The sequence below is a fragment of the Baudoinia panamericana genome, assembly GCF_000338955.1.
Source record: "Baudoinia panamericana UAMH 10762 unplaced genomic scaffold BAUCOscaffold_1, whole genome shotgun sequence".
Lineage (NCBI taxonomy): Eukaryota > Fungi > Ascomycota > Dothideomycetes > Mycosphaerellales > Teratosphaeriaceae > Baudoinia > Baudoinia panamericana.
The window spans coordinates 1480062-1506963 of NW_006911257.1; the positions used below are offsets into that span (position 1 = coordinate 1480062).

The window sequence follows — 26902 nt, forward strand, 5'->3', positions numbered from 1 at the left end:
AAAGTCAAAAGTTTCGGTGACCGACGGTGCATGAGGGCGTCTCTTACGGCTGTGATGTGCGACTTCCTGTTCCTGTTCCTGTTGTGGTGCCATTGATTGCGACACGCGACGCGATCCGTCTCTTGATGACTTAATCATGCCATGCGCAGGTCCCGTGAGAGAGACTCACTCACGTTACTGGTACATTGTGTGTGTGAGGAAGTGTTGCATCTCAACTGACTTCGAGTTGTTCGTCGTCGACTCCACCGCATCAGCCAAGCCTTCACCTTCCTCTTCCTTCAACTTCCGGCTGCCTCGGGCGCGCTTTGGGCTGCCACCTCTTTACGTCACATCCGCGGATGCAACAAACGATACACTTCGAGGTCATAATTGCGCTGTCTCTTAATCGAACTTATTGATCCGGTGTCCTGTTCGACATCGTTAGGAGGGAGCACCCGCGCGTGCTCTTCACTTCTCACCATGCCAACACTCGCTCAATAATAAGGTACTCCGAAGCAGCATGTGCTGAGACATCGCTTTCGGGAATCTATATGTACATTTTGTAAACGAAAGCATTCTTATGGTATAGACACATTCTTCGCCGCCGACATGCCTCTGGGTGGGCTTCAAAGCAGCGGCAAAACTGGATCTGTACCGCATGCGCAGAAGCCCAAGGTCCGGCCTCCGCGAGGATGGCGCGACAAAGTCGTCTTCCCCGGTCGCTCGTTACCAACTTATACTGGCCCTTACCCTGTCGCTACCATGGAGATTGAAGTCCCAGCACGAGATCCACGTTACTTCTCCCACATCAAGCGCGACCACAAGCATTTACTCCAGCTGGAAACAGTGCTGATGACCATCTACTATCCGTCTTCACACCACGACCGTGAACTCCGACAAATGGGCAGTGAGAAGTTATCACGTCAGTTATGGCTGGGGAGGCCTCGTCTCAGCATCGCTCAAGGCTACGGCAAGTTCGCCGGTCTGGGCAACCTGGCCCTTCCGCTCTTCATACCAGCACTATTCACGAAATTACCGGCGTATCGCAATGCGCCTCTCGCCCACTACTGGGCTCCGCCTGTTGACACTGACTCGGAGGGCGTTGATGTCAAGTTCGAGATGGGGGAGAAGCCAGAAGGTGCGAGTGATGAGCCCGAATTCCCACTCATCCTCTTCAGCCACGGACTCGGCGGTACGCGGACCATGTACTCCTCAGTGTGTGGGGAGTTTGCCAGCTACGGCTTCGTCGTATGCGCCGTGGAGCACCGTGACGGCTCCGGACCACGAACGTACGTCAACTTTACCAAGCAGCCTGGTGCTTGTGGGAGTATGGACGAGCGCGAGAAGAAAGGGCATGTCGATCACAAACCAGAGGAACGAAAGAAGGGTTACGAGGTCATTGATTATATCTTTCCCAAGGACAATCCGTACGACACCTCGCCTCACAGCGAAGGAGGCGTCGATCGAGAACTACGAGCCGCGCAGATCGACCTTCGAATGGCCGAGCTCGAAGAGGCTTACTACGTCATGTGCGAAATCCATCGTGGTGAAGGCCACAATGTCGCCAAGCGTAATCTGCGGACGAAAGGCTACAAAGCGTCCTCTTCCCACGGACTGAAGGGTGTGGATTGGAGTAAATGGAAGAACCGCTTCCATCTTGATTACGTGACGGCGTGCGGACATAGCTTTGGGGCTGCCACCGTCACGGAGATTCTCCGCCATTCCGATCGCTTTCCGTTCGTTAGCCAAGGCATCATCTACGATATCTGGGGCGCTGGCACCCGGCCACCGGAGAAGGAGGCGCCGCATCACAGAATCCGCTCTCCATTGCTCGCGATTAACAGCGAAGCGTTTACGTACTGGCCGAGTAACTTCGAACTCGTGGAGAGTTTGATTATGGAAGCACAAGAAGCACCGTACCAGAACCCGAGCTGGCTGATGACACTGCGAGGTACCGTACACATATCACAATCGGACTTCTCCCTCCTCTACCGCAACGTATGCAGCATGTTCCTCAAAATGACCGCAGAGCCCCAACGAGCCCTCGACCTCAACATCAACGCCTCCCTCGAATTCCTCTCCCACGTCCTCCCCGCCGAACTCGCCCAAGTCAACCGCGCCTACAAAAACGAAAACCTCCTCGAAGCCCGGCCCGCCCCGCTCGACCGCATCCCGAGTAACCTCCTCCACCGACCCATGGAAAAGTATACAGCCATGCGTCTCCAGATCAAACACGAATGGGTGTACCGCATCTCCCCGACATTGTACCGGAAGTTGCAACGACGCGAGGCGAAGAAGTCGGGACGGCAGCCGGAGGGCGGGGATGAAATTTGGTTGCATGTCAAGCCGTCGCCGGAGAGTATTCGGTTGCATTTGGAGAAGACGGAGGGGAGGTCGAATGAGAAGAAGGAGAAGTTTGAGGGGGCGCTGCCGATGACTGCTGATGCTGCGGATTATGAGAGGGAGGAGCCGGTGAGGTTGACGGAGTCGCAGAAGGGTGGGGGGACGTTTGGGAATGATCCGCATGGGTGAGAGAGTGCGGTGCTTGAGGGGTGCGGTCGTTTAAATGTGCCCTTCAGGGGATGTTGGGATACTGTCCGCGAACATGCCAAGCAAGCCGATCTTTACTGCACCGCTGGCTTTCTCGGTGCAGAGGGATTGCTTGACTTGCAAGCCGACCATTCTGGGGCTCCTAGCCTGGCTTGCTTGCGAATTTGACCTCCCAGACCGGATTACCACGACGCAGGCCATTTAAGCCGGCCAATACGAGCCTTCCAGCTGGGCTTGCTTGCGAGCCGGCTCGATCATGGACAAATCCCGTTTGATTGTGGGGCCCAACGCTCGAACTTGAGACATTCTCTGGTCGCAGGTATGCCATGGCCTGCTATAAGGAGAAGCCTCACCAACCGGTTCGACCACAAAGATGGCTCTGTAGTAAAGCACTCAATCCAAATCCATAGGGTCGTCAGCAAAGTCCGACTCGTCATCCACATCCATAGGATCCCAATCAGCCACAGTCCTCTCCTCCGGCCGCAAGAGCGTCGCTTGGAAACACCGCTCCAAGACTTCATTCGAATCATCCCACGGACACCACTCCCGCAGAACCTTCCATACTTGCGCAGCAGTACGTTGGCGCGCCTCGAAACGCTCAACGTGCTCTTCGCGAAGAAGATTGTCGTACTCCGTGTGCGAACGACGGACGTGCGCGACTACTATGCTTGTGTAGCGACGGCTGTTCCACAGTTTAGGCTGTGACAGTTGGTAGACGAAGGATTTGGAGATGCAGATGTCGAGGATGGTTTCCAGGGATGAGGGTGGGATGCGTGGGAAGAGGTCTTTCAGTGGACTGCGGTTCCATTCGCGCCGACGCTGTCGTTCCTCGAAGGAGAGATCCAGGTAGGAGGAAATCGTACAGGTGTCGTTCATGAATGTGTTGACAGATAAGCTCCTCGATGTTCTTCTCAGCTTCCTGGAGTGGCTACATGCTCCGGAAGCCTCTCTGAAAAGTGGGTATGCAGGTCATATTTCAAAGTACAGACACACCTGACGCTGCGTTTGCTGTCTTAAACCGGTCTGCCACCTCCCATTGTCTCCAAACACACTGAATGAACGTGAAGCCACAAAAGAAGCCCTGAAGCCCAGCGCCAAGTCTGCGATGCCCCCCACCTTCAGCGGTCTGTCGACTTCACTCCGCTTTCCTTTCCACCTCACAGCGACAGGACTTCGGCAAGAACTGGCGCGACAAATTCTCCTGCCTCGGCTACTGAAGGGCATGTCGTTCGTGCTGCGTAGCCGACCCGCGGGTCATCTGGCCCATTCAGCATCTGATCGTCGGGAGTACGAAGTATGAGTACAATAATGTACCCCCTGTGGCTCATCACTTTAGACTTTTCAGAGACCAATGCCCACTTCGGGAGTAGCGCCAGTACTGTCACGGAGCAGCCGTGTCTTGCCCCCATCCGCAAGACCTACGCTCCTGCCAAGACTCGTCTCGATGCAAGAAATCTACCACCTCCGCCGGATGCCGGTGGTGGGGAAAGGGCAGTCACGATATCATGTGCCTAGCGAGGTGCATTACTTCTGTATATGCGGTACGGGCTAGTGGTGCTTACTTTCGGTAGCGCGATATGCCCATGAAGTTTGTGAAGGTGAAAGCTGCAGCTGTCAAGCGCCAACACGCAGGCCTGGTGGTGGCTCGAAAGCGGAGGAGAACGCCATTGCCGGAGTCTGCGGCATCTGGCAAGCTCCGAAATGACCAACGACCAGCACAGGAAGCAGGACTACATCGCACCGATACCCTTTCGCAGGCAGCGGTCCATGCGCCTAGCTGGTACGGAGCTTGAGTCAACAGCAACGCTGGATCCGGCTATTCGATTTAGTGAAGCCTGCGCCTTCGGCAGTGCGGCGCAGTTGCTTGGAACGGTCGATGTCGGTGCAGCTAAGGACGGCCTGATCAAATGACACCCTCGGCGGGGTCACGCAAACATTCCTCTATAAAGGCAGCCGCCTGGAACTGACTTGAGATCCTATCTACCTTCCAAACCCGGCCCTGCGCGTTGCCATCGCACAGCATCGAGGTATGCCCGACCTTTACCGCCCTTCATGGGTCATGGTGGCTCTTTCACTGCTGTTCTCCCTCGTACCATTCACCCTCGCCACTTCTGTGCTACAGTACTGGCGACTGAGGAAAATCCCCGGCCCGCCTGCTGCTGCATGGACGAACCTCTGGCTCATGTGGCAGATGAATCGGAAGGAATCCTTTTACGAGACCCGAAAGCGGCTGCATCAGAGGTACGGCCCAGTCCAACGTTATGGTCCCAATCGGGTCATGTTCAGTGATCTCTCTGCCGTACCTGTCATACTTGGGACAACGAATATACTCCCCAAGGTATGCAACCTTGCTCGCAGGGCACAACCAAGCTTCATTCTACATACTGAGGTACAGCACAGGCTTCCAACCACGAGCCACTGAAGGCTTGGGTAAACGGTTCGGAAGTCCTATCGTTCGTCGCGTTGACGGACGACGCCAAGGCCGCGCGCCTGAAGCGCAATCTCCATGCCACCTTCTCCTCTCACGGCGTTCTGGGCTACGAAGCGCACGTCGACCACACCGTCTCCGAACTCGTTGGCCACCTTCAAACTGCCGGATCGATGGTGGATCTGGCCGACTGGTTGAGCTGGTTCGCTTTTGACACTGTTGCGCGCATTGGCTTCAGCGAAGATCAAGGCTTCATGAGCCGTCGGCAGGATGTGGACGGCGCGCTCGAAGCTGGGCGGCGGCGCTTTGAGCACTGGAACTTTTGGTGGACTCTACCTTCGTTGGAAGGCCTGATCTATAAGAACTGGGTCGCACGCAACAGGAAGAAATCACGATCTAGTATCATGCGATTGGCCATGCAAGTTGTGGAGCGACGTAAAGCCAAGGGAGGTCTGGGCACTCATAACGACCTCTTGGACTTGTATATGCAGTCGGCGGAATCGGATCCGCAGCTGTTCAGCCCGTCAACCATCCTCGGTCTGACCATCACCACCATGCAGGCCGGCGCAGAGACGACTGCCTACTCAACGGCAATTTGCATGTTCTGCCTCGTTCGAGACAAACATGTGCTTGCAAAACTCCGCGCCGAGATCGAGTCTGTCGCTCCACCGACCGCTGAAGGTTGGGATTTACCGCCAACGGCTGTATTGCGCAAACTGCCGTACCTCGAGGCTTGCATCAAAGAGTCCGGTCGACTGTATCCGAGCATTAACATTATGCTCGAGCGAACTGTGACTGACGGCCATGAGGACATTGCCGGCGTACACGTTCCGAAGGGTACTATCGTCGCTATGTACGGATACTCTTAAATCTAAGCCATACTTTATTTTGGGGACAATCACTGACAGTCATGGTTGTTCTCTTAGAAACACAGCCGGTCTGAATACCAACCCCAATATTTATGGCGCGGACTTTGAAACATATCGACCCGAACGCTGGCTCGAGGGAAGCGAAGAACAACGCATCCTGATGAATCGTGCAAATTTGGCCTTCTCGGCGGGCAAGAGAATGTGCTTGGGTATCAACGTGGCGTGGTTGGAGATGAGGAAGGCCATCTCCGCGCTCGTCATGAACTTCGAGGTCTGTTACTGGTAATGTGTCTGAAGGTTCGGGTTGTTGCTGACGTCCGATAATAGATGGAGCTTGCATATCCGGAGCGAGGGCTGAAGCAGATGCCGGGAATCTTTGGTTATGCGGAGGAAGTCAAGGTCAATATATGGCCACGGCGTCAAGACACGAAGGTGTGACTGATTGGTTTGGACGCATGACCTGCGTCACAGATGGAGCTTAAATGCCCTGAGCGAGACTTGAAGCAGATGTCGGGGATCTTGCGGTATGCAGCGGAGGTGTTGTGCCCACGGCGTCGTGAGGCCAAGGTGTGACAGATTGATTAGGACGCGCGGCGCACGAGAAGTAGGAAGAAAATGTATTCCGAGGTCAGTGCGGTCAGGTCAAGCATGCCTTGAAACCACATGTGCCCAGCGCTCAACACTCATTGACCGGCTGCTTTCGTAGGAAACGGTAAGCCGGATTTCACAAAGCCAAAGATGCACTTGCGTCGGTATCACTTTGGTAGGTCTACTGCACCATAAAGCGTCCGACGTCTAGCACATGGCAGCAGCGGCTTTCACAATCGCATTTGTTATGCTGGATGTCTCATGCATACTCGGATTCTACGTCCAGAACGGCATCGTTGGAATCCTCTGAAAATGACCTCGGTTGTGCAACGGTGCAACCCCAGACCTGTCAGTCCATGCCATGACTCGAGGCACCACCATGCAGGTCCGCGTTAGCGTGCTGGGGGTCAGATCTAGATCTGGCCGCATGTGAGGAGCTTTAGCATGTCTGGTCCTGGTTGTCGGAGCCTCAGCTGCGGAGACCTGGTTGTGGCTGGCTCAGCTCGGCTTCACGTAAGTTTCACCGACGAACGGGTCACGACGCTCTCTTCCTCTATTGCGGGGTGACTGCCAAGACGTCAAAGCATATAACCGTACTCCTTGGCGAGTTCGCCAATAAGCAACTCATGTGGTTAGTACGGCCTGAGGACCACGCGCGGCTTTGGACGAGAAACAATCACCAAAGACATGTGGCTGTCCTTGGCAGCGTCGAGACGACTTGGGAGATGGCGAGGCCGGCCTTTCGCTGCTACAGTCGCCATGACTTGTCGATACATCCTGGCGTGACCCTCGCTACCAGAGTCGAAGGCAGCGCAGGGAAGGCTCACGGCTTCCTCCGCCGGGCTGCTGAAGATGCCAGTATACATATACCCATCCTAGCATTCATTCATTATCGTAAAAACAGGCTCCCATATGGTAAGAATCACCTATCAGATCGCGAAGATGTCACCGCCAGGCCAATTCACCACAATGACCGTTCTCGTCACTGCGTTTACCACAATGACTGCGGCCTCCGTCTGTTCGTCATTCCCTTACAGTGACCTGCTCCCGCTTTCCAAAGTTCCGGCGGCGATGAGCTTCTGTTCAAGCCGTTACCCAGTAGCGTGTACGGCTGCGCCGACGACCACAAATGTCAAGAAGGGAAGGGCCGTCACCACATCGTCGACGAGGACCACTTCACCGACGACACTCACTACTAGCACGACCACCAGTGCAAATGCACTCGCGACGCTGTTCTCGAAACTGCAAACATTAGCCGCCGGCATCGCTAAAACAGCCTGTTCCTGCATCGAGACAGCCCCCACTTGTACTCGTAGCACAACCAGCTCGACCAGCTCCACTACCTCTACTACCTCCGTTCTATCCTGCGCAGCCACCGTCCCGACACCATTCGCCACGACCTCTAGCTGCTGCGACCCTCTTCCCAGCGCGAGCGTGACCTGGACTTTCACCTACACTTCCTCCGCTGTGCTTCCCACCTACGGCACGGTGCTTTACGGCTACGACTACGCTCCCTCCGTCGTCCTGTATGGATCTACAGGCTACAATGGTGCCCAGACTATTGCGCCCACCTGCACCACGTCGGCCGTGGATTTCTCCAGCTGTGTCGGTTTCGCCCAAGCGATGACTCTCCTGCAGTACTACAACAAGTTCGTCTACAACAAGGTGACGGAGGACTGTTGCGTATATGGTGGCACGGATTTGGCCAGTTTTTGCGGCAGCGTGTTCTGCGAGGACCCGGACTTCATCTCAGGGGTTTTCCAGGCGCATGGAATGGGACCGCAGTGTCAGAAACAGGTCACTTTGACGGCGTCGGCGCCCGCGGCTACGACATCTTAGAATGGGTTGTTGCGTGTTGACAGGCTTTCGCAGGCGAAATCTGTCCTGTTACGGCTGATTGGGAAAGGACCCCACGATGTTGGTGATGTTGAGAACTGTTGTGAGGCTGCTGTCAAAGCTGCTGTCAAGGCACAAGATGGGGAAGGTTCTGCGATGATGAAAGTCTCGAGAACGTGGATTAGGCTGGCATTCTCCTCTACTCAAGGTCCAACGAGTCCACTTCTCCATCACATGCGGTCAGGCAGAAGCATTAGCTGGACATCGTAGGTTTTATTGTTATGAGCAGATCTCCTTCCCTGGACGTGTTCTAGCCTTGCACATTGCGAATGTCTGTCTCCTGAAATACAAAACCGAAGTTACTGCGCTAGGGTAAGGTGACTGCAAGCCGTCGACTCGTTGGAGTTCTCGTAGGCGACGATGGCCAATACGCCGCAAGAATGCGATCGGCGACGTTGATAATAGATGTAGACTGAGCCGCCTTCTGTAGCTTCTTCTAGCTCAAAGTTTTCCATGGTAACCTCAGTCGACGACGCGCTTACAGACAAGCACTAACGACATACTGCCCGATTAAGAAGTTACTAAGTATGCGACATCCCGCTAGCGGCCGTTCGAAGGGAGCCAGTGAGAAACACCATGTTCTACAAGATTCACCAGTGATCTTGTTTATTGCGTCACAACACGTGAAGACATGCTGAAGTGGAAGGCGCGTGAAAAGCAGGAAAGAATGTAGACGTTGCACGGCTCTGCTTCGGCCCAGCCCTGCAGACGCCGAAGCATGCAGGTCCCACCACTGCCCCACTTGCTCGAGTGTGAGTTGCAAGGCCGAAGCTACCCGCGAGCAAACCATTGAGCACGAGAGTATATAACCCGACAGATCCCTTGCTTGGATATAGCATTTGATCTTCTACGGTCCCTCGACTGTCTCTGCCACTATGGCGTTTTGTAAGAGCTCACGAGTTTGCGAACAGTTCTTGACACGGCCCTCACCATGGCATTCAGCACGCACGGGCTGCCGAGCAGCTTCACGAAGCATGGCAACTATGGCGGCGTTCCGAGTACCCGAAGTCAACAATGAGCCCATGGTACGATTGCTTTGAAAGCATTGAATGGTTGCACTGCGTCTAACAGAACGCCAGCGACCCTTTGAGAAAGACTCCGCGGACCGATCTAACCTCACCACAGCCTTGCACACCCTCCGGCAACGCGCTCCTCTGAAGATCCCAACAGTAGTTGCGGGTCAAGAGAACTTCACATCCCATACATCTACCCAACCTTATCCATCTTCCCACGCTGCACCTCTAGCCCACTGGTCCAACGCCTCCGCCACTGACGTCCAGACCGCAATATCCTCCGCCCTCGCAGCAAAGGATGAGTGGGAAAGCCTCCCCTTCTCCGACCGGGCCGCCATCTTCCTCAAAGCCGCCGACCTTGTGGCCGGCAAGTACAGATACGACATCCTCGCCGCCACAATGCTGGGCCAGGGCAAGAACATCTGGCAAGCCGAGATCGACGCCGCAGCCGAGTTGTGCGACTTCCTGCGGTTTGGTGTGCAGTATGCGCAAGACGTGTATGCGCATCAGCCCCAGCATAACGCACCAGGGGTGTGGAACCGGGTCGAGTACCGACCGTTAGAAGGGTTTGTGTATGCCATTACGCCGTTCAATTTCACGGCCATTGCTGGTAACTTACCTTGTGCGCCAGCAATGATGGGGAATGTTGTTGTGTGGAAGCCGAGTCCGAGCGCCATGGCGAGCAACTGGCTCGTCTACAACATTCTCCTTGAAGCGGGTCTCCCGAAGGAGGTGATACAGTTCGTTCCCGGTGATCCTGTCGAGATTACGAAAGCGGTCCTGGCGCACAGACAGTTTGCCGCGCTGCATTACACCGGTTCCACTGCTGTCTTCCGGTCATTGTATGGACAGATCGCTTCGGGCGTCGCGGAGGGTCGGTACCAGGGTTACCCGCGTATTGTAGGTGAGACGGGAGGCAAGAACTACCACCTTATGCACCCCTCAGCAGACGTCGATAATGTGGTGATCAACACCGTGCGAGGCGCTTTCGAGTATCAAGGGCAGAAGTGCTCGGCGACGAGTCGGTGTTACTTTCCTTCGAGTCTGTGGGAGCAGATCAAGCCACGGTTGGTGGAGGAGACGCAGAAGCTGAAAGTCGGTCCGCCCGAGGAGTACGATGCTTTCGTCGGCCCGGTCATTCACCAGCAGTCCTTCGATAAGCTCGCCAAAGTCATCGACGACGCGAAGAACGATCCGGAGCTCGAGCTTCTCGTGGGCGGGTCCTACAATGGTAGCGAAGGCTACTACGTGAACCCCACCATCTACCTCACAACCAACCCCAAGCACAAGCTCATGTCCCAAGAGCTGTTCGGCCCGATCCTCTGCATCTACGTCTACGACGACAGCACGCGCACCGCCTTCGAGGAGACGTGCACTCTCATCGACGAGACCTCCGACTACGCCCTGACGGGTGCAGTGTTCGCTCAGGAACGGTCGGCTTTGAGGCTTGCAGAGGAGAAATTGCGGAATAGCGCCGGCAACTTCTATCTCAACTGCAAGAGCACCGGCTCGATCGTCGCTCAACAGCCGTTTGGTGGCGCGAGGGCGAGCGGGACGAACGACAAGGCCGGCAGTGCGAATTTGATGTCGAGGTTTGTGAGTATGCGGAGTATCAAGGAGCAGTTTGTGGAGGATGAGAAGGTGTTGTATCCCAGTAATGCCATCTAGATAGCGATAGATTGCACGGCATTGCCAGGAAAAGTGTAGATTGCGCGGTGTTCAAATTCGTTTCCGCTAGATGGCTTCCAGCTTTGAATAGACAGTTCCTTGCCCCAGGCTCTACAATTTCAATGTGCTAAGTTCGACAACGGACGTCAGAGGTAGCGCCAATGTCGAGCGAAGCAACAGAAATATCAGCAAAAATTCCGGCTTCGCATCTCATCTTATCGGAGCAATGCGCTGACGAAGAATAGGACTTTCTATCCATCTCTTGCTGTACGTGAACCACCCAGACGCTCGTAGGATGTTTGTAAGTCTCCAGAACAAGTCTAAAGTGCCGAACAAACACCGTCGTGGCCATTCAATATCCCGGTGGTAACTGTACACCCGTCCCGGCTAGGCAGTCTCGGCCCCTTCGTTTCACTCGCAGTACCGTCGACTACCCGTTAAGTGCGCTGGCAAACGGGCATCGAGAAATCGAGATGTCGTGACACCGGCTAAGCTGAATTTGCCGCACAAGCATCCCCATCAGCATGAGCAGGCTCCTAGTCGTGTGGATAAGCCCATCAACCGCCTTAACCGCCTCAGCTCATCCGGGAAAATGGAGCAAGATTGCTGCAGTATCAGCTTGTTCGAACCAACCATCGTCCCGCCGGCCAAACTGTGATCTACACTCCCAGTTGTGGTAATGCACAGTACTTCTGTTTCATATTACCATTCACCCCATCACCTCATATCCACAACCATCCCACCCACATCCTCCAAGAACCCAACAACCCTCTCCGCACACCTCGCACACTCCGCCCCATCCACAACCCTGTGATCGGCGCTCCAACTCAACACCAACTCCTCCTTCTTCACCAATCCGCCATCTTCGTCGAAAGCGGGCACGACTTTACTCCGTCCGACCCCAAGGATCCCGACTTGTGGCGCGCTGATGACGGGAGCGACTACGCCGCCGCCGATGTTGCCGATATTGGAAATGGTGAAGCTTGCGTCCTTGAAGTCTGCCGGTGATAGTTTGTTGGCGCGGGCGCGGGATGAGATGTCGGAGAGGGCGTGGGAGATCTCCCGGATGCTGAGCAATTGCACGTCCCGCAAGACTGGCACGAGAAGCCCGGAGGGCGTGTCGATTGCGATGCCAAAGTTATGTGCCGCTTTATGAGTCAGAGTCGATTTGTTCGCGTCGCTGGCGGTGTCGAGGTGGGTGTTCAGGAGTGGGTGGTGTTGAAAGGCCAGGGAGACGGCTTTGACGATGAAGGGGAGGTGGGTTAGTTTGGCCTCGGGCGGTTGGCCGCTGTTGAGCCGTTTGCGGAGGGTCGTCAATGACGTGATGTTAGCGGTCGTGGTGTAGAGGAAGTGTGGGATGGAGAGGGAGCGGGTCATTGTGCGGAACATGGTGGTTTGAACGGGTGTGAGAGGGACGGTGCGGTCGTGCTTTGTTGTTGCTGTTGGTGCTGGCTGCGATGTATGCTGCTGTGGCTGCTGCTCCGATCTGTTCTGCGAGACATGCCGGTGCACATCCTCTTTCATTACTCTCCCATCCTTGCCCGTCCCTTGCACATCTGCAATATCTACCTTCAGCTCCTTGGTTAGGTGCCGTACCGCAGGCGTAGCAAGCGTGCCCATATCCCTTCCACTTCTCCTCTTCTTTGGTGACTCCGCCTCCACACCCTCCTCCTTCACACCTTCCGCCTCAACCTCTTGCTCCTCAACCTGCTGCTCCGCCACCGCGCCGACCTCCCCCTCCCCCGCACCACCACCACCCAACTGCGCCTCATCCTCAGCACTAATCTCGCCCTCTATATCAATATCGACCAACGCCTTCCCCGTGATCGCCATATCGTCCGGCTCATAGTGTAGCTTTTTGATGACGCCATCAAAGGGACTCGTGATCTCTACGCTCGCTTTGTCGGACTGGACTTCGCATAACTTGTCGAACTGCTCTACGCGGGCGCCGGGTTGGACGAACCACTGGATCAGCTGACATTCGGTAATGCCTTCGCCGATGTCTGCAAGGAGGAAGGGTTTGACTGCGGCTAAACGGTTCGTTATATGTAGGCCACGGACGTGTATGAGGTGAAAGGGAGAGCGCGAGCGGTGGCAGACATTGTTGGCTTGGAAGCGCAATAGCGACAGCGGTTTGAGTAACGTCATGACGGAAGGGACTGGCTGCCTTCGAGCAGGCGTCGATGTGTACAGCTTACATGTTGGGCGGTTCTTGGAAGTGGCTCGCAAGAAGCTCGTCTGTTCCCAGTAATCCTTTCCTCGGCTCATCAATCATGCACCTTCTAAAGCCGCCGTAAGCCGAGTGTCAATTGGAGCCTAAGGCACGCAGGCAACGACCATCAATGGACCCGTGCAAGGACAGCTTAGGCAACCTGCCATCAACAACCCTTCTTCCATGCGCCTCCCACTCCTCTAACCGAAGATGTCCCTCTTCGCCTTCTCCACCCCTCTCGACATCGACATTATCCTCGACTCCACCGACGACCGCCCCACCATCGACGTCGCCTTCCCCAAAAGCCCTCCCTCCACCACCGGCACCAACACCACCGCTGCCGCCGTCCGCCGCGAGAAATGTCCGCTCTATCTCGACGGTGAAACGGTGCGCGGCAACGTCACCATCCGCCCCAAAGATGGACGTCGCCTCGAGCACACGGGGATCAAGATCCAGTTCGTGGGGACGATTGAGATGTTCTTCGATCGCGGCACGCACCACGAGTTTCTGAGCTTGCAGACGGAGCTGGCGAGTCCAGGTGAGCTGCAACATCCCGTCACGCTGCCATTCGCGTTCAAGAATGTGGAGAAGCCGTATGAAAGCTACAATGGAATCAATGTGAAGCTGCGGTATTTCTTGCGAGTGACGGTGAGCAGGCGGATGGCCGACGTGGTGCGCGAGAAGGATCTGTGGGTGTATAGCTACAGACAACCGCCGGAAAGCAACAGCGTTATTAAGATGGATGTCGGTATCGAGGATTGCCTGCACATTGAGTTCGAGTACAGCAAGAGCAAGTACCACCTCAAGGATGTCATTGTGGGGAGGATATACTTCCTGTTAGTGCGACTGAAGATACGGCACATGGAGCTCAGCATCATCCGCCGCGAGACCACCGGCGTACCTCCCAACCAATACAACGAAAGCGAAACACTCGTGCGCTTCGAGATCATGGACGGCTCGCCGAGTCGCGGAGAAACAATACCTATCCGTCTTTTCCTCGGTGGCTTCGACTTGACGCCTACGTTCAGAGATGTCAACAAGAAGTACAGCACGCGCTACTACCTCAGCCTCGTCTTGATCGATGAGGATGCGAGAAGGTACTTCAAGCAGAGCGAGATTGTCCTCTACCGACTCGCACCCGAGGGTAACGAGTTGGCCATGCGGCAGGCGAAGGAGATCCAGGCCAGCTAGGGACGCGTTAATGAGATACGAGGGCGTAATGGTGTCAATGGTGTCATCGGGAACGGCATCGAGTACGAGGAATCGGACGAAGAGGGGGCCGTACGGCCCGCCGGGATCCATCGTCCCAATGCTGATGGAGCATACGGTTGGGACGAGTATCCCTCTATCGGTACGGGTAATGCTATCCACGCCGAGTCGGGTGAGTCGGCCGAAAGCCTCCACAGCAGCACCAACGGTTCGGGCTCTTACCGACAGAGTGGCGTGCAGTCCGAGGCGCCGCGCGAAAAAGGCGACTGGGAAGATCTGTTCCGCGACTGTGCAAAGAAGCAACTGCTGGCCCCACCGATTGAGCATCATAAGAATACTATGGTCGCCGCTAGTGCCAAAAAAGCTGCGGCACATTGGCGGAGCGCATCAGCAACATAAGCACAACCCAGATGGAATGCCAGTATATGTGTACGCAGCATGTGCGACGGGATGGCCGCAAGGGATCAATTCAGACGATGAAATCGAAGCTCGCTGCGAAGAAGTCAAGTAGCGTCCTATCCCAATACAAACGTCGAAGCTGAGAGGAGATTGTCAGCGCCATGAGCCGTTGAGTATTGCTCTTACCCCAACCAACTGTCCCACGTAACACCGGCTGCTCACACACACTTGATGTTGCCCACCCGTCATGTCAACACCTGACTCCATCCGGCAACAATGCCATCCCATAGTCCCCTCCATTCGGCATGCGAACATGCGTATGGATGTGAAACTTCTCCGCCTTCGTGTTACCCAGAAAGATGCTAGGACAGTGCTCAAACTCCACAATAATGACCGGACTCTGGATGCGATAGTAAAACTTGTCTTCCGCACCGTATCCGCCCACCCAGCAGAAGTGCGTCTCACTCATGAACGTGGAGATCTGCTGAAGTCTGCGCTGCCGTGCTTGCTTGGGAAGGTAGAGGGTGAATTGCTCGATCAGCGCCAGGATTGGAATAATGTAGGATGACGAGAGCTGGAGACCTTGCGGCGGAATGACGCGATTGTCCATAAATGCTCCCGTCAGCGCCATTGCTGGTGAGGCTTTGGCGTCAATGTCAGTACCGATTAGGGCTTGCTTCCGCTGGTCGGGAGGTAAAGACTGCATAAATTGCAGCCCGAGGTCCTGCTCTGCGGTATACAATTCCGTGCCCGCCAACGCTCCCTCATCGATCATGTTCGGCTCCGCGCCCATGAACGTCGGGGCGATCTCGATATGTCGTCCATATATGAAGAAGTTCAAGCAGAGATGATGGCCGTAGAAGGTCCAGCCCCAAGGCTCGGTGGGAGATGGCGTGCCGAAGAGAATGAAGTTGTAGGAGTGCTTGTTCAGGATGGCCAGGGCGTGGTAGAGGGAGCCGAGGAAGGCGTTGGTTTCCGTGGCGAGGAGGGCTTTCTGGTAGCCTTCGGGCGACATCGCGGAGGCGAGGAGCTTGAGGACGAGGGTTTGAAGTTCGCCACTGGCTTCGTCGAGGCGGATGCCGAGACGGGACATGGGAAAGTAGAGGTGCGTGTTTTGCCACATGCGACGTTCGCGGGCGTTTAGTGGTAGCACGACCTGAGCTCTCTGCTGCGAAGTCAAGGCAGCAACTATTGCCTCTGCGGCAGAGACGATGGCATCGGTGTCGGTACCGTCGTCCGTCTTTTCGAAGAGACCGGGTCGGACATTTCCTAGCAGGACGTGAGCTGGCGTTGGTCTAGGTCTGTGGATCGCGTTCATACATACCATCGACTGTGACGCCCTTAAATGGCTCCTGGATCAGCTTCTCCCACATACCCACCATCTTGGCCAGTGGTGGTACACGCTCGAGAGCCTGTTCTGCATGCGCGACTGGGTCTTGGTCCTGGATGTTTTTCAGGAATGGGGATTGAGAGTCGACGAAGTGACGGAAGGGCGCAACGCTCAGCTGACCCTGTACGGTGGAGGCCATGGTCTACTGCAGAAAGCGCTTGTTACAAAGATCAAGCAGTGTGATATGGCAAGACGATGACTATCTGAACGGATATGAACAGCGAGAGCGGCCTACCTCCCGAACAGTAAGCCTACAGTAGGTCGGATAGTATATGTCAGATTCGGCCGAGCCGTCGGCGCGACTTGGACGCTTCGCAGCCACGCAAAGGCAAGCTGCGACGACAAGTGCTGGCAAAAGAGACCTTTGCGATGCTCACGGGCTGAGTTGCGAGGTTGAGAAAGCGCATGCGCTTCCGGTAGCGGAGCTTGCAGCCACCGATGCTCGTCTGGGTCCGCTCTATCCTCCGAAGTTTAAGCGAAGATTGATAGATCCTCTTCTCTCTCGTCGAGCTATTATCGGATGGTGGAAGTAGATATCTAGCCATCAAGAAGCGTTCTGCTCTGTCTGGTCATCAACACGACTTATTGGTCGTGACTTTCGGTGGCTGCTTCGTCTGCATAGAAGCTTCACGTTCATTGTGTTAGAGTAAGGAAGACACGAGGGCATTGCTGCCATGAAGTGGCGAGAACAGGCGTTGGCGCGAAGTAACATATGTGAGAAGTCGAATAATCGGACGCCTGCCCTTCTCGGGAACTTGGATGCTTTCCAAGCCTTTCATTAGGTGTACAGGCCTCTGAAGGTCAGGGCACACCATCTCGACGTTGGCATATGTCAACGCAACGAAGGAAACATGCTTTGTGGTAGAAACGACGGCATATGTACCCATCTCTTATGCGCCGCCTTCCCGCTTCGCGTACTCGTCCTCAATCCGCTCCTCATACAGCTTCTCCGCCGCCGCTTCCGCACTGCCTGGCTGATTGCTAGTCGTGCCGCTGGCCTGGTTGGTCGTCATACCGACTTTGCTGTCTTGGTTGCTGACGTCGGCTGCTGAGACAGACTCCTTCGGGTAGAGGTTTGCGCCCGCTGCTCCTCCCGTGGCCGTCTCAGAGGCAGATGGTGTCTCATTCTTTGGGCCCGTGGTGGTGTGAGGTAGGGACGACATGGTTGCAGAATGTCGGCTTCGAGGCGAATGTGAGGACGGCGATGGTGTTGTGTCGCTGCAGTGATTGTTGGAGAGAAAGCGCAGCTAAGTAGGCTCTATTGAGCTACAAAAGGTTCCAAGCGCGTTACCTGTTCCTGACCGAGGGGCAATTACACCTGTACGTCATTATGGATAGTTGAGTTGCAGGAAAGATCGAGCGCTACGAGCCATATGTTGCTCATGCAGATTTATGCCCAGGCAAATGTAGCTACGCGAATACACCTTCGGTACCATAGCCATTGGCAAACAGCAGCTCGGTAACACAGGCGATGGTAGAGTGAGCTGTACAGTAGAGACAGACAGCATTTGAAGGGTGAGACAGCTGCAGGAACAAGCGCAAGCTTTGACCTCGCATGCTGACTCAAATTGGATAGTCACGTGAATGGTTCATCGTACCACACCCTTATGCGCGGGTTGGATGCATGCGTGGTCGATTTCAGCTTCATGCTGCGCGTTACGGAAGTACGTACCCACCATCGATGATAGTGTCGCTTCCGGTCTGGTAGCTTGATGCATCACTAGCGAGATAAAGATACAATCCCTTGATCTCCTTGACGTGGCCTTGTCGACCCAATGGCGTCATTCGGTATGCCTCGTTCAGACAAAGCGGCGAAGCACCCATCTTCGTGTCGAAGAAGCCAGGCGAGACGACGTTGACACGGGCAAACTCGCGCCATTCACGAGCCAGGCTTTTGCCGAGATGGTTCACGGCGGCTTTGGTGGAGTTGTACACCGGCTGGTCTACGGGCACGTTGACAATATGGGCAGATATGCTTGATGTGATGATTAGGTTGCCGAAACCCTGGCGCTTGAAGATGGCGCCGGCGTATTTGGCGCAGTAGAAGACTCCGTGTACTACTCGAATCACACCGGTTCAATCAGTCAACGGCTCTTAATGACGAGCTTAGAGGCTCAGAAGCTCTACTCACCGTTCACATCGTACTGCTTGTGATATTCCTCAATGCTCTGCTCCGTGATCGGCTTCGATATCGCCATCCCAGCGTTCGCCACGAAGACGTCAAGCTTGTCAAAGTCTCGCACTACATCATCCACTGTCTTCTGGACCGCTTGATGGTTCGAAACATCGACTTGGTACGCTTTTGCGCGGATGTGGTGCTTCTTTGCTAGTGCGTCGCCCTTGGCCACAGCGGCATTGTTGGTATTGTACCACAAGGCCACGTTGCCGCCCGCTTCTGCAATGGCTTCGGCGACAGCCCAGCCGATGCCGTCTGAGGCACCGGTGATGGCGACAACTTTCCCTTTCATGCTGAACTGGTCGAGAACATTTTCTGGGATACTAGGAACAGGTCTTGGCTGCCGTGAGACCTTTCCATCTTCGATAGACATAGACATGATGGGTTATGTGATTGGAAGGAAGAGCAAAAGGACGAATAGGATCAACCTGGGACGGTCAAAATAATCGAGCAAGTAGGAAACAAACGCCAGACTCAGTGTGAAGTAAATTTCATGGGGTTTGAATTGCTCGTGATGATGTTTTAATGTCGGTATAGCCTGTGCCGGCCGGTCACGGCCGAGGGAAGCTGTACAGCTAATGAGATTAGAGCTCTTCTACGTGCTGTCCCGAAAGCCTACCGAGCGAAGGAGATGATGTCAGCCATGGTAGTAGCAGTCCGAGCACGTTGAGATGTCTCAATGAATGATGTATCGGAGACTGCTTGAACAGGACCTGGGGCAGCGACCGGAGTAAAATGCATGAAGCTGCGGCGTTTCATTTCTCGGCCCGCTGCATCTGCAGCCGACGGGCCCCTGCGGGAAAATGTGCAGCTTGCTTCAACTCTCGTCTCGTCCACTGAGCCCCACCATCGCGAATATGGCCGATCGTGTGTAGGGAATATTGGCGTCACTGTTGATCGCACAATGGCCAAGAAAAAGTCCAGCGCGTCCTCGGCGCAAGGCGACACGCCTGCGCCGCCCTCAGGCTCAAGTCTGATAATATGCAGGAACAAGTAAGTGAGTCGCCCACCAACTTACCCTTCCTGCATGTGACCATTGCTTGGCTCATGCCATGATGCTCCAGACATTGGCGTTACATCTCCTCCTTCCACGGACCATGGCTACAGCTCCCGCCGGAGATCTTGGACTCCCTCGCCCATCAGAACTATACCATGCCACCGCCCCGCCTCATCGACCCGGCCGTGTTCTATGATGTCGTCAAGATCCGCAAAGCTGTCGATGAGGCGGCGCAAGACTCCGTGCGCGCAAGTACCGGCATCTCAAACGCGGCCATGACTGGACGCATGGACTACTTCGGCGCCGGAGGTGGTCCGGCAAGTCAGTTGAGCAAAGAACGCATCTTCAAGATTCGGCAGAAAGCAGTAAAGCTGCTCGCAAAGGCGTATACACTCGATGAAGTCGCGGCAAGTGTAGCGACAATGCAGGCAACGAGCACGGTGGAAGATGTGGGATTGCACGTGTTGAAACGCGAACCCGGCAATGTGGACGCTAAGTACGTCCACTTCTTCCACGAGAAGATCCCGTCGCGAGCGATGGAGCAATACACACCTCTGGATCCGCTGAACGAAGTCATCTCGTCGTTGCCGTTGGAACAGCAAGCGCCTCCCCTACGTACTCGCGCGCTAGTGCAGATTTTCAAGTCGCAATGGGAAGGTGCCGCTACGGACCTGACCATGGCATTGCGCATAGTCGAGGAGATCAAGCGCACGCATAAGCCTGATCAGCAGCAACTAGAGCTCGCAAGCAAGATGCGCGAAGAGGCTGAAGCGTGGAATCGAGGGTTTAGAGATTGGAGGTCTGTGCCGCAGGTGAAGGAGGAAGATCAGCCGAAAAGTCTCGAGCAGCAATTGTACTTCAACCGCGGAGGTGTGTACCTGACGATGGGTTGCAAAAGCGTGCATGCCGCTCTAGACGGGTTGGGAGAGTATCTAGCCAAAGAAGCGGAAGGTGCTGAGATTACGGCCGCAGAGATCAAGGCGCATGCTGTGCGGTTGGAAGCGAGAAAGAGAGTCAAGACGAATGCCAAGCGCGCAATGAAGGACTATGCTGCGTTTCTGGCGCATTTTGATTATACGCCTGGATTGCCCTACGAGATAACGAATGAAATCATGCGGAGAGTGTACGACTTGGCGAACGGCAACAAGACGCAAACACCTACGCCAATGGTCGCGAAGAATCGCCTGATCGAGCTTGATAGTGAAGACAAGGAGATCAACGGCGATAGCGACCACCGCAACACGAATGGCCATTGTCATTCCTTGTCCGCGATCGTCAAGCACGAAAAGCCGAAACCGGACCCTTTCGAGCTCGGCGAAGATGGCTGGCCTCGCTTTCCGTCTCCGAAGATCCATCCAGCAAGCGCTCTTTTCGCCGAGAAGCCCCCTTCTGACCTGCCCCCCTTCCCGAGTGACAAGGTGAACGACAACATGCACGAAGCCTTCGGTAGCCGTGAAGCAGTAACATACCATCCGCTGCTCACTGATGCCTTGCACAGCTTACTGCTAGCACATGCGCTCCTCCAGACAAGTCCAACAGAGTTGCTGCGACACGCCCACAACGCAGCCCGCTTAGCGCGCATTGCCGATGGCTACCCCATCTTTCAGGCCGCTCGAAGTCCGGCAAGGGCAGATTGGATCGAGGTGTTGCGTCGCGCGAACAACTGGTTGGGTCTTGAGGTGCCGTGGCAGAAACTTTGCGCTCCAGCACCTCTGCCTGACGCAGCGGGTGGATGGGCCAAGGAGTCTTCGTCTTCCAGCGCCTTAGCCAAGCGCGCTGCGAGAAGGGAGGAGGAGACGCCTGAGCAGAAGAGGGAAAGGATCAAACAAGAGAGCATCCTCGAGGCGCTGAGCGACGATCGAGTGGTGGATGAGGAGAGCTTCCAGCGGGCGGTTAGGGCGAGGGAGAGGAGGGCCATGGATGATGAGGTTGGGCTTTCGGGGCCGCTTAAAGACAAGCAGGATGCCCTTCCTGAGCCTGCCGCTGCTCCTACCGTCAATGGAGGGGAGAAGCCACAGCAACAGCTGCCAAAACGATGGGCACAAGAAGAGAATGGCCGCGAATATCCGATTTCTACTGACCGAGCCGAGGCGATTTCGCGATGGATCCGCGAGGCACCGCTGTCGATGGGTGGTGGGAAGAAGAAGAGGCCGGCCAGGAAGAAGAAGCCTACTGCTGGAACTGGTGCTAATGGTATGGCCAATGGGGCGCATGCTGCTACGGAAAGGGTTGGGAGCATGGCTGTTGGTGATGACGAGGATGTGCCGGACTGAGCGGCGACGGTATGCTGTTTGGTAGACGTAGATGTCAGAGCGCCGATCGTCGTTAGATGTAGGAATGCAGCGCCTACCCGCTTGGAGGCGAGGATCATCCTCGTGTGATCATCTTGACATCCTGAGCCACGGTAGAATTATGCTTGAGAGTCCGTCAACAGTGAACATCTGCCTTCATTTCTTCATGGTGTAACTGCCTGGCAACGGAATCTGCTGGTGTAGTTGCAGGCCAGGCTGCAGGCAACGCCACCATCAACTCTGCCAGCCAGCCTAGAGGCGACGCCGCTTCATCGTAAAGCGTCAAGCCGACAAGAGCTCAGACAGTGGACAAAACACGTCCAACGCCGTCGGCACGGGCGCTGAGACTAGCAAGGACACCACTCTTGTCGGTTATGTCGAGGCCCGTTGCTCATGCACGACCAAGAAAGCGACTTCATTTCACAGTCGCTGAGAGCTTTGGAGCCAGTTGCCTTGCTGCACATGCAAGCTCGCTAGTGTCGACCATTGTTTTTGCACCTGCCTCAGATGCTCAATGTTGTACTGCACCAGGATTCTCGTGCTCGGTCTCGTAGCGCTCATTCTGGGCTCGAAGCTCCTTGATAACTTTCTGGTACCGGATTAGCATGCCCTTTCAGAAGCGCAATATGACTTCGCCGAAGCGAAATCTCAGGCATGATTCATACGGCTAACGCCTCTGGATTCACCCCGTTCTCTATCAACGACACGCAGTAGCTCAGCGACTGTCGGTCGAGGTGGGTATTCTGAGATTCGTCAGCTTCACACACGAAAACACCACTTAAGCCGGAACGGACGACAGTACCAGTAACGTGGAAATCTCGTGCAAGATGTCCTGCCAAGCGTAAGTATTCATATAGAGGGCTATGTTCACAGCATTGGACGAACAATGGTCTCTCGCGCTGCCTTGCGCTTTGAATCGTCAGCCGCCGGCATGGTAGATCTTACCGCCACACGCGTAGAAGACCGTCCTCGCCTGAAGTCAATCAGATGATCCACCGCATACGCGAATGAAAGGCAGAAGGTGGCGACCTTGTAAAGGTCTTCCGTGCTCCAACCGACATGGGTGTTCATGATGTCGCGTTTAGCGTGACTGCCTCAGCCACGGATTGACGCCACAATCTGGACGTCCTTTCAAACATTGTGCTGGTATTCATGTTGGTCTGGATCGCGAGCGAATGTTCGACGTTCACATTGCCGACCAACGCATGTAAGTCGCACAAGCATTCTCCGGATGCTAGACACAGTTAATGCAGCACAACCGGGACTATTTATAAAGACTTGCACCGTGCTGGCGCTGCCGTTCGTCCACCATGCAGGCTTATCCACAGACATATACCGTCCACAACCTGCCGCTGGTTCTGCTGTCCGGTCTTGGACAGCGTGATGTAGATACCCCAGCAAACATTCCAAGGCTAGAGAGCGGGACCAGGATCGCAACCGCTTCGGATGTCTGTACTGGTGACCGTGCATCTCAGCTGCTCGACCAGTTCCTCAGACAGGATGGAAGCCAGCAAGCATGGAACGCCACAGCCTTACCCGGGCCATCCGCGGCCATGAAGTACAGGATGAAGGCGATAGGGAGGGTAGGTACGCAATCTCGCGGCCATTGACTCTTACCCGCTGCCCGTGACTAAGCGATTATCCAGACATACACTCTCCCGCCAAGGAAGGCAGCGCCTTTACCTCAATCTCCAAGCATAGAGGGTATGAGTAGTCCGCAAACCAGTCAGCTTCGCAGCCCTGAACTTCATTCGCCACTGTCACCTCTTTCGCCTAGCTCGCCAATCTACCCAGATGGCATCTTTACGCCCTTGTGGGTTGCTAAGCACCAGGAGCAGGTGCCGGCGCTACTGGTTGCGTTCTATGATCTGTCTTCCGAAGAGAGCTCTTCGCGAAACGAGCAAGTTCAGATGGACATCAACGCCACCAAGACCGCGCTCAGCCGCTCAGGCTTCAAGACCAAGCTTGCAGTCGTACTCATGAGCGACCAAAGCATTCTACGGGCACCAGAATTGGAAGACCGCTTAGCGTCCGTCCGGAGGGCCACCGCTATGGACTCGAAATCACTGTTCTTCATGCCTCCCATGTCCTCCGAGGTTGAGATTGGTACCTTCGTACAGAACTTTTTCACTTCCTTGCAGCCTTTCATTACCGAGTACTATCGCGACCTAACAAAGCACGCTAGACGCAAGAAAGGTCGTGGTGGTCTTTCAGCTTCTGTCACATCTCCAATAGAAGCATCTAACCATGTTCTTTCCACACCGAGCTGGAACGTTCGGTATGAGGTCAAACAAGGCATTTTCGCCGAGTTCCGGCAGGAGATGGATGTTGCCGAGCGACACTATTCTGCCGCGATCGAAGAGTTGTTCCACGCTGAAGGTGTGTTCGAAGCGACTCCAGGTTGGTCGCCCAGATGGGACGAAGCGCGCTTGCTCTGTGATGCAGTCGCGTTGCGCATCTTACGGTGCCAGCTCTGGCACGGTCTCACAACTGCAGCTGCTATCTCGTGGGTGAACTACAAAGTTCGCATGAAGGATCTTATTAACCGTCGCGGCAAAGGCTCTCAGACTTACGCATGGGAGGCTTGGGAGGCAAGGTGGGCTGAGATCATGGCCCAGCTTATTCGAAAAGCTGCTCTGCCTGCTCTACAAGCCACTGCAAAGCCGAAATTAGAGGGTCCAGCAGAGCTCTCACAGCTCCAGGTCTTTGCAAACCCAGAGAAAGCTCTTGCAGCAACCGAGCGGAGCCCGCCGTTCCATTTCCTTCATCATCCCGGTTATTGGCTAAGGCTGGCCATTCAGTCAACGATAGCGAGGCGGAGTGTGGCAATGGCGATACCCGAAGCTGATCGTAGACCGCCGAGTGAGTCACCTGCATCAGCGGTGGCGCAGCGTGCTGGGACGTATGACGCGTATCTGGTGCCACAGCCTCATGAAGAATACTGCACAGACGAACGGCCATCACAATATCATCTAATGGAAACCACCAGGCTCACTGATGAAGCAACACGTGAATTCGCGACTAGGGGCCAAGTGCGAGCGACGGAGCGTCTAGCATTCGACTTAGCATACCAGCTGTCTTCCGCAGGCCGCTATATGGGTGCACTGGAGCGGGCCCTACCCCTATGGGAGAATTGTTCTTGGCGGGTCGACGACTGGGATGACCTGCTTCGACCGTTGCTGAAACTCGTGCATGACAGCGCTCAGCAGACTGGCGACGCAGAAACGCATCTCATGACGGCCTGGGAGCTGCTAGCTGCTTCCAGTCTTCCGACTCGTGGCAATGAGGCATTCGCGGAGTACATGGATCGGTCATCGCCTGCGTCGGAAAATGTTGTTGTCACTTTCCGGGACGGAGAGCGGCTCAGCCCGCTGTCTGTGGCTTATGCTTTTGGAAGTGCAGAGACTAGTGTTGGTGAACCGCTTGAGTGCCAGCTCACGGTCTGTTTCAATACGGCTGCAGGGACGCAGCCGCTGACGCTGAGCAATCTTGCTGTCACGCTTAGTAACGGCAAAGAGATTAAGATTGCTCATTGTGGTGAGCGAGTATGTTTAGCTGAGGATCATACCATTGTTCACCCCACCAAGAGCACGGAGACTGGCATGCTGGAGGCCAATCTCACCCTGTCGCCGGGATGGAGATCGACTTACATCTTCTCTTTAATACTCCGCGAAGCGGAGGTTGTACGCGTAAAGCAGGTCACACTACAGACCGGCAACGTTGGGTTCACGCTCACGCACATACTCACGGAGCCATACCTTCTTCAGGCGTCGTGCTTGTACGTGTCGAACAGTGGCGGCATCGAGCAGGAAGCTCTCCCGTACGGGGATAGCACGTCAATCGCGGTGTTGCCCAAACCACCCAAGCTCCGACTGGTTTTACACGGGTTGCGCAAGCAGTACTATACAGACGAACCGATCACCCTGGATGTCGAGCTTATCAATGGTGAAGCTGAAGCTATCAACGCTACTGCTATCGTCTCCGTGGAAGAACCGGGCAAGGCCGCGCTTACCAGTACATGGACTGGACAGCAAGTAGCAGCGCCGCAGCTGGCTGTTGGGCAGATTGAGCCCGCTGCTTCGCATAAGGCTAGTCTAAGCATACAAGCGCCAGCCGAGCCCATGGCTTCTCGGATCACCGTCAATGTGCGGTATACATTATCCGGCGAGACGAACACGCCTTTGACGAAGATACTGACCTTAGAGCTGAACTTTGTGACGCCGTTCGAAGCCCGATATAGCTTCAGCCCTCTACTTTACGCTGATGCTTGGCCGTCATTTCTCCACGCCAGTAGCGTCACCGCTGACGAAGATGCAGAAGGCATACCGCACCGTTGGAGACTTCGAGGTATTTTACACTTCTCTGGCCCAGAGAGCGTTACAATCCTTGGTACCAGGTTAATCCTAGCAGAGGAGAGCGAGGATGTGATTATCGATTTAAAAGACGCTTCGCCTTTTGACGAACTGACACTGGAGCCTGGTCGCTCCACAGAAACCAGCTTCGAAATCACTACGCGCAAGTTCTCGTTTGACGACCGTCGGCCTGCAAATGTCGAGCTCGCGCTCGTGGTTCAGTGGCGTCGTGACGCAAGCGGAGAAGCAGTGATGACAAGTCTCTCGGTTCCTCGACTGACCTTGCCTTCCTCAGAGCCGCGTGTGCTGTGCACCATCGCGGACACCGTAGCTCCCGATGTCGACATGACGCTTCACTTCCACGTTGAGAATCCATCAATGCACTTCCTGACATTCGCCATGACGATGGAAGCAAGCGATGAATTCGCTTTCAGTGGTCCGAAGTACCGCACCTTAAGCGCTGCACCACTCAGTCGAGTACGGGCTGAGTACCGACTGTGTCTGCCTCAAGAAGAGCAAATTGATCGTTCAGCTACGAAGACGGAGGATCGCCGCGTTTCGCCGATCTTGCAAGTAGTCGACTCGTACTACAACAAGTCGTTACGCGTCCACTCTGGCGGGCCAGGGGTAATTGTTGACGCGAAGGGTGTGCTGAGCGTCTTCTTGATACCGAAAGCAGCAGCTGGAGATGGATGAACACTAGCGCCGACAAGCGCTTTTCGTTGCCCCCCGCCGCCCGCCTGCGGCATTTGCCGTGGTACGTCATTCGCTGACTGAAACGAATGGCAGCTCGTGCTCTGCATTTGCAGAGATGGATCCGGATGCGCAGCAGTCAAGATTCGCCCTACACGCCGCAGCGCGTGAGGGCCAAAGTGAGCTTGAGGT

The 26902-nt window shown here is 55.2% G+C and overlaps 14 protein-coding genes across 14 annotated transcripts; 8 read left to right on the forward strand and 6 right to left on the reverse strand.

The window, feature by feature from the left end:
* Positions 1–621: 621 nt before the first annotated feature.
* On the forward strand, positions 622–2370 carry BAUCODRAFT_50008 (uncharacterized protein; the record flags this gene model as incomplete). Its single annotated transcript, XM_007674048.1, has 1 exon — positions 622–2370. A coding segment is annotated over one exon (1749 nt), but the record flags the coding sequence as incomplete, so codon positions are not given.
* A 318-nt stretch (positions 2371–2688) lies between these two features.
* BAUCODRAFT_193954 (uncharacterized protein) lies at positions 2689–3615 on the reverse strand. The gene has a single exon (XM_007674049.1). The coding sequence runs from the start codon at positions 3403–3405 to the stop codon at positions 2923–2925; it is 483 nt and encodes a 160-aa protein (XP_007672239.1). The 5' UTR covers positions 3406–3615; the 3' UTR covers positions 2689–2922.
* A 28-nt stretch (positions 3616–3643) lies between these two features.
* BAUCODRAFT_194119 (uncharacterized protein) lies at positions 3644–4452 on the forward strand. The gene is made up of 2 exons (XM_007674050.1): positions 3644–4048; positions 4101–4452. The coding sequence occupies exons 1-2, from the start codon at positions 3881–3883 to the stop codon at positions 4320–4322; spliced, it is 390 nt and encodes a 129-aa protein (XP_007672240.1). The 5' UTR covers positions 3644–3880; the 3' UTR covers positions 4323–4452.
* Positions 4453–4558: 106 nt separating this feature from the next.
* On the forward strand, positions 4559–6264 carry BAUCODRAFT_144632 (uncharacterized protein; the record flags this gene model as incomplete). The annotated part of the gene is made up of 4 exons (XM_007674051.1): positions 4559–4867; positions 4930–5810; positions 5884–6097; positions 6154–6264. 4 exons carry the CDS (start codon positions 4559–4561, stop codon positions 6262–6264), a joined length of 1515 nt encoding a protein of 504 aa, XP_007672241.1.
* Positions 6265–7383: 1119 nt separating this feature from the next.
* Positions 7384–8253, forward strand: BAUCODRAFT_21021 (uncharacterized protein; the record flags this gene model as incomplete). Its single annotated transcript, XM_007674052.1, has 1 exon — positions 7384–8253. One exon carries the CDS (start codon positions 7384–7386, stop codon positions 8251–8253), a length of 870 nt encoding a protein of 289 aa, XP_007672242.1.
* On the reverse strand, positions 8229–8918 carry BAUCODRAFT_29440 (uncharacterized protein). Its single transcript, XM_007674053.1, has one exon. It carries the CDS (start codon positions 8763–8765, stop codon positions 8610–8612), a length of 156 nt encoding a protein of 51 aa, XP_007672243.1. The 5' UTR covers positions 8766–8918; the 3' UTR covers positions 8229–8609.
* Positions 8919–9284: 366 nt separating this feature from the next.
* On the forward strand, positions 9285–10991 carry BAUCODRAFT_61695 (uncharacterized protein; the record flags this gene model as incomplete). The annotated part of the gene is made up of 2 exons (XM_007674054.1): positions 9285–9335; positions 9390–10991. 2 exons carry the CDS (start codon positions 9285–9287, stop codon positions 10989–10991), a joined length of 1653 nt encoding a protein of 550 aa, XP_007672244.1.
* A 534-nt stretch (positions 10992–11525) lies between these two features.
* Positions 11526–13239, reverse strand: BAUCODRAFT_194318 (uncharacterized protein). Its single transcript, XM_007674055.1, has 2 exons — positions 12759–13239; positions 11526–12647 (listed from the first exon to the last, which is right to left on the reverse strand). Exons 1-2 carry the CDS (start codon positions 13137–13139, stop codon positions 11709–11711), a joined length of 1320 nt encoding a protein of 439 aa, XP_007672245.1. The 5' UTR covers positions 13140–13239; the 3' UTR covers positions 11526–11708.
* Positions 13240–13365: 126 nt separating this feature from the next.
* On the forward strand, positions 13366–14728 carry BAUCODRAFT_194329 (uncharacterized protein). Its single transcript, XM_007674056.1, has one exon. It carries the CDS (start codon positions 13414–13416, stop codon positions 14392–14394), a length of 981 nt encoding a protein of 326 aa, XP_007672246.1. The 5' UTR covers positions 13366–13413; the 3' UTR covers positions 14395–14728.
* On the reverse strand, positions 14728–16762 carry BAUCODRAFT_194362 (uncharacterized protein). Its single transcript, XM_007674057.1, has 3 exons — positions 16437–16762; positions 16136–16343; positions 14728–16080 (listed from the first exon to the last, which is right to left on the reverse strand). The coding sequence occupies exons 2-3, from the start codon at positions 16338–16340 to the stop codon at positions 15062–15064; spliced, it is 1224 nt and encodes a 407-aa protein (XP_007672247.1). The 5' UTR covers positions 16341–16343; positions 16437–16762; the 3' UTR covers positions 14728–15061.
* A 964-nt stretch (positions 16763–17726) lies between these two features.
* On the reverse strand, positions 17727–19063 carry BAUCODRAFT_29448 (uncharacterized protein). Its single transcript, XM_007674058.1, has 3 exons — positions 19000–19063; positions 18333–18949; positions 17727–18258 (listed from the first exon to the last, which is right to left on the reverse strand). The coding sequence occupies exons 2-3, from the start codon at positions 18754–18756 to the stop codon at positions 17858–17860; spliced, it is 825 nt and encodes a 274-aa protein (XP_007672248.1). The 5' UTR covers positions 18757–18949; positions 19000–19063; the 3' UTR covers positions 17727–17857.
* A 223-nt stretch (positions 19064–19286) lies between these two features.
* On the forward strand, positions 19287–21802 carry BAUCODRAFT_29449 (uncharacterized protein). Its single transcript, XM_007674059.1, has 2 exons — positions 19287–19374; positions 19442–21802. Exon 2 carries the CDS (start codon positions 19530–19532, stop codon positions 21645–21647), a length of 2118 nt encoding a protein of 705 aa, XP_007672249.1. The 5' UTR covers positions 19287–19374; positions 19442–19529; the 3' UTR covers positions 21648–21802.
* Positions 21803–22176: 374 nt separating this feature from the next.
* On the reverse strand, positions 22177–22598 carry BAUCODRAFT_62121 (uncharacterized protein; the record flags this gene model as incomplete). Its single annotated transcript, XM_007674060.1, has 4 exons — positions 22177–22254; positions 22331–22408; positions 22468–22497; positions 22551–22598. 4 exons carry the CDS (start codon positions 22596–22598, stop codon positions 22177–22179), a joined length of 234 nt encoding a protein of 77 aa, XP_007672250.1.
* A 258-nt stretch (positions 22599–22856) lies between these two features.
* On the forward strand, positions 22857–26865 carry BAUCODRAFT_194601 (uncharacterized protein). Its single transcript, XM_007674061.1, has 2 exons — positions 22857–23248; positions 23312–26865. Exons 1-2 carry the CDS (start codon positions 22976–22978, stop codon positions 26711–26713), a joined length of 3675 nt encoding a protein of 1224 aa, XP_007672251.1. The 5' UTR covers positions 22857–22975; the 3' UTR covers positions 26714–26865.
* The last annotated feature ends 37 nt before the right edge of the window (positions 26866–26902 follow it).

Coding starts and splice junctions, on each gene's coding strand:
- BAUCODRAFT_194318 (XM_007674055.1), bottom strand. CDS start 13,139: ATGACGTTACTCAAACCGCTGTCGCTATTGCGCTTCCAAGCCAACAAT. Junction 12,648..12,758: donor AGATTAGTGCTGAGGATGAG/GCGCAGTTGGGT, acceptor GAGGGTGTGGAG/GCGGAGTCACCAAAGAAGAG.
- BAUCODRAFT_194601 (XM_007674061.1), top strand. CDS start 22,976: ATGCAGGCTTATCCACAGACATATACCGTCCACAACCTGCCGCTGGTT. Junction 23,249..23,311: donor GGATGAAGGCGATAGGGAGG/GTAGGTACGCAA, acceptor GCGATTATCCAG/ACATACACTCTCCCGCCAAG.
- BAUCODRAFT_193954 (XM_007674049.1), bottom strand. CDS start 3,405: ATGAACGACACCTGTACGATTTCCTCCTACCTGGATCTCTCCTTCGAG.
- BAUCODRAFT_29448 (XM_007674058.1), bottom strand. CDS start 18,756: ATGTCTATGTCTATCGAAGATGGAAAGGTCTCACGGCAGCCAAGACCT. Junction 18,259..18,332: donor CAAGCAGTACGATGTGAACG/GTGAGTAGAGCT, acceptor TGATTCGAGTAG/TACACGGAGTCTTCTACTGC.
- BAUCODRAFT_29449 (XM_007674059.1), top strand. CDS start 19,530: ATGCCACCGCCCCGCCTCATCGACCCGGCCGTGTTCTATGATGTCGTC.
- BAUCODRAFT_194119 (XM_007674050.1), top strand. CDS start 3,881: ATGCCCACTTCGGGAGTAGCGCCAGTACTGTCACGGAGCAGCCGTGTC. Junction 4,049..4,100: donor GATATCATGTGCCTAGCGAG/GTGCATTACTTC, acceptor TACTTTCGGTAG/CGCGATATGCCCATGAAGTT.
- BAUCODRAFT_194362 (XM_007674057.1), bottom strand. CDS start 16,340: ATGGCCTCCACCGTACAGGGTCAGCTGAGCGTTGCGCCCTTCCGTCAC. Junction 16,081..16,135: donor TAAGGGCGTCACAGTCGATG/GTATGTATGAAC, acceptor ACGTCCTGCTAG/GAAATGTCCGACCCGGTCTC.
- BAUCODRAFT_194329 (XM_007674056.1), top strand. CDS start 13,414: ATGTCCCTCTTCGCCTTCTCCACCCCTCTCGACATCGACATTATCCTC.
- BAUCODRAFT_29440 (XM_007674053.1), bottom strand. CDS start 8,765: ATGGAAAACTTTGAGCTAGAAGAAGCTACAGAAGGCGGCTCAGTCTAC.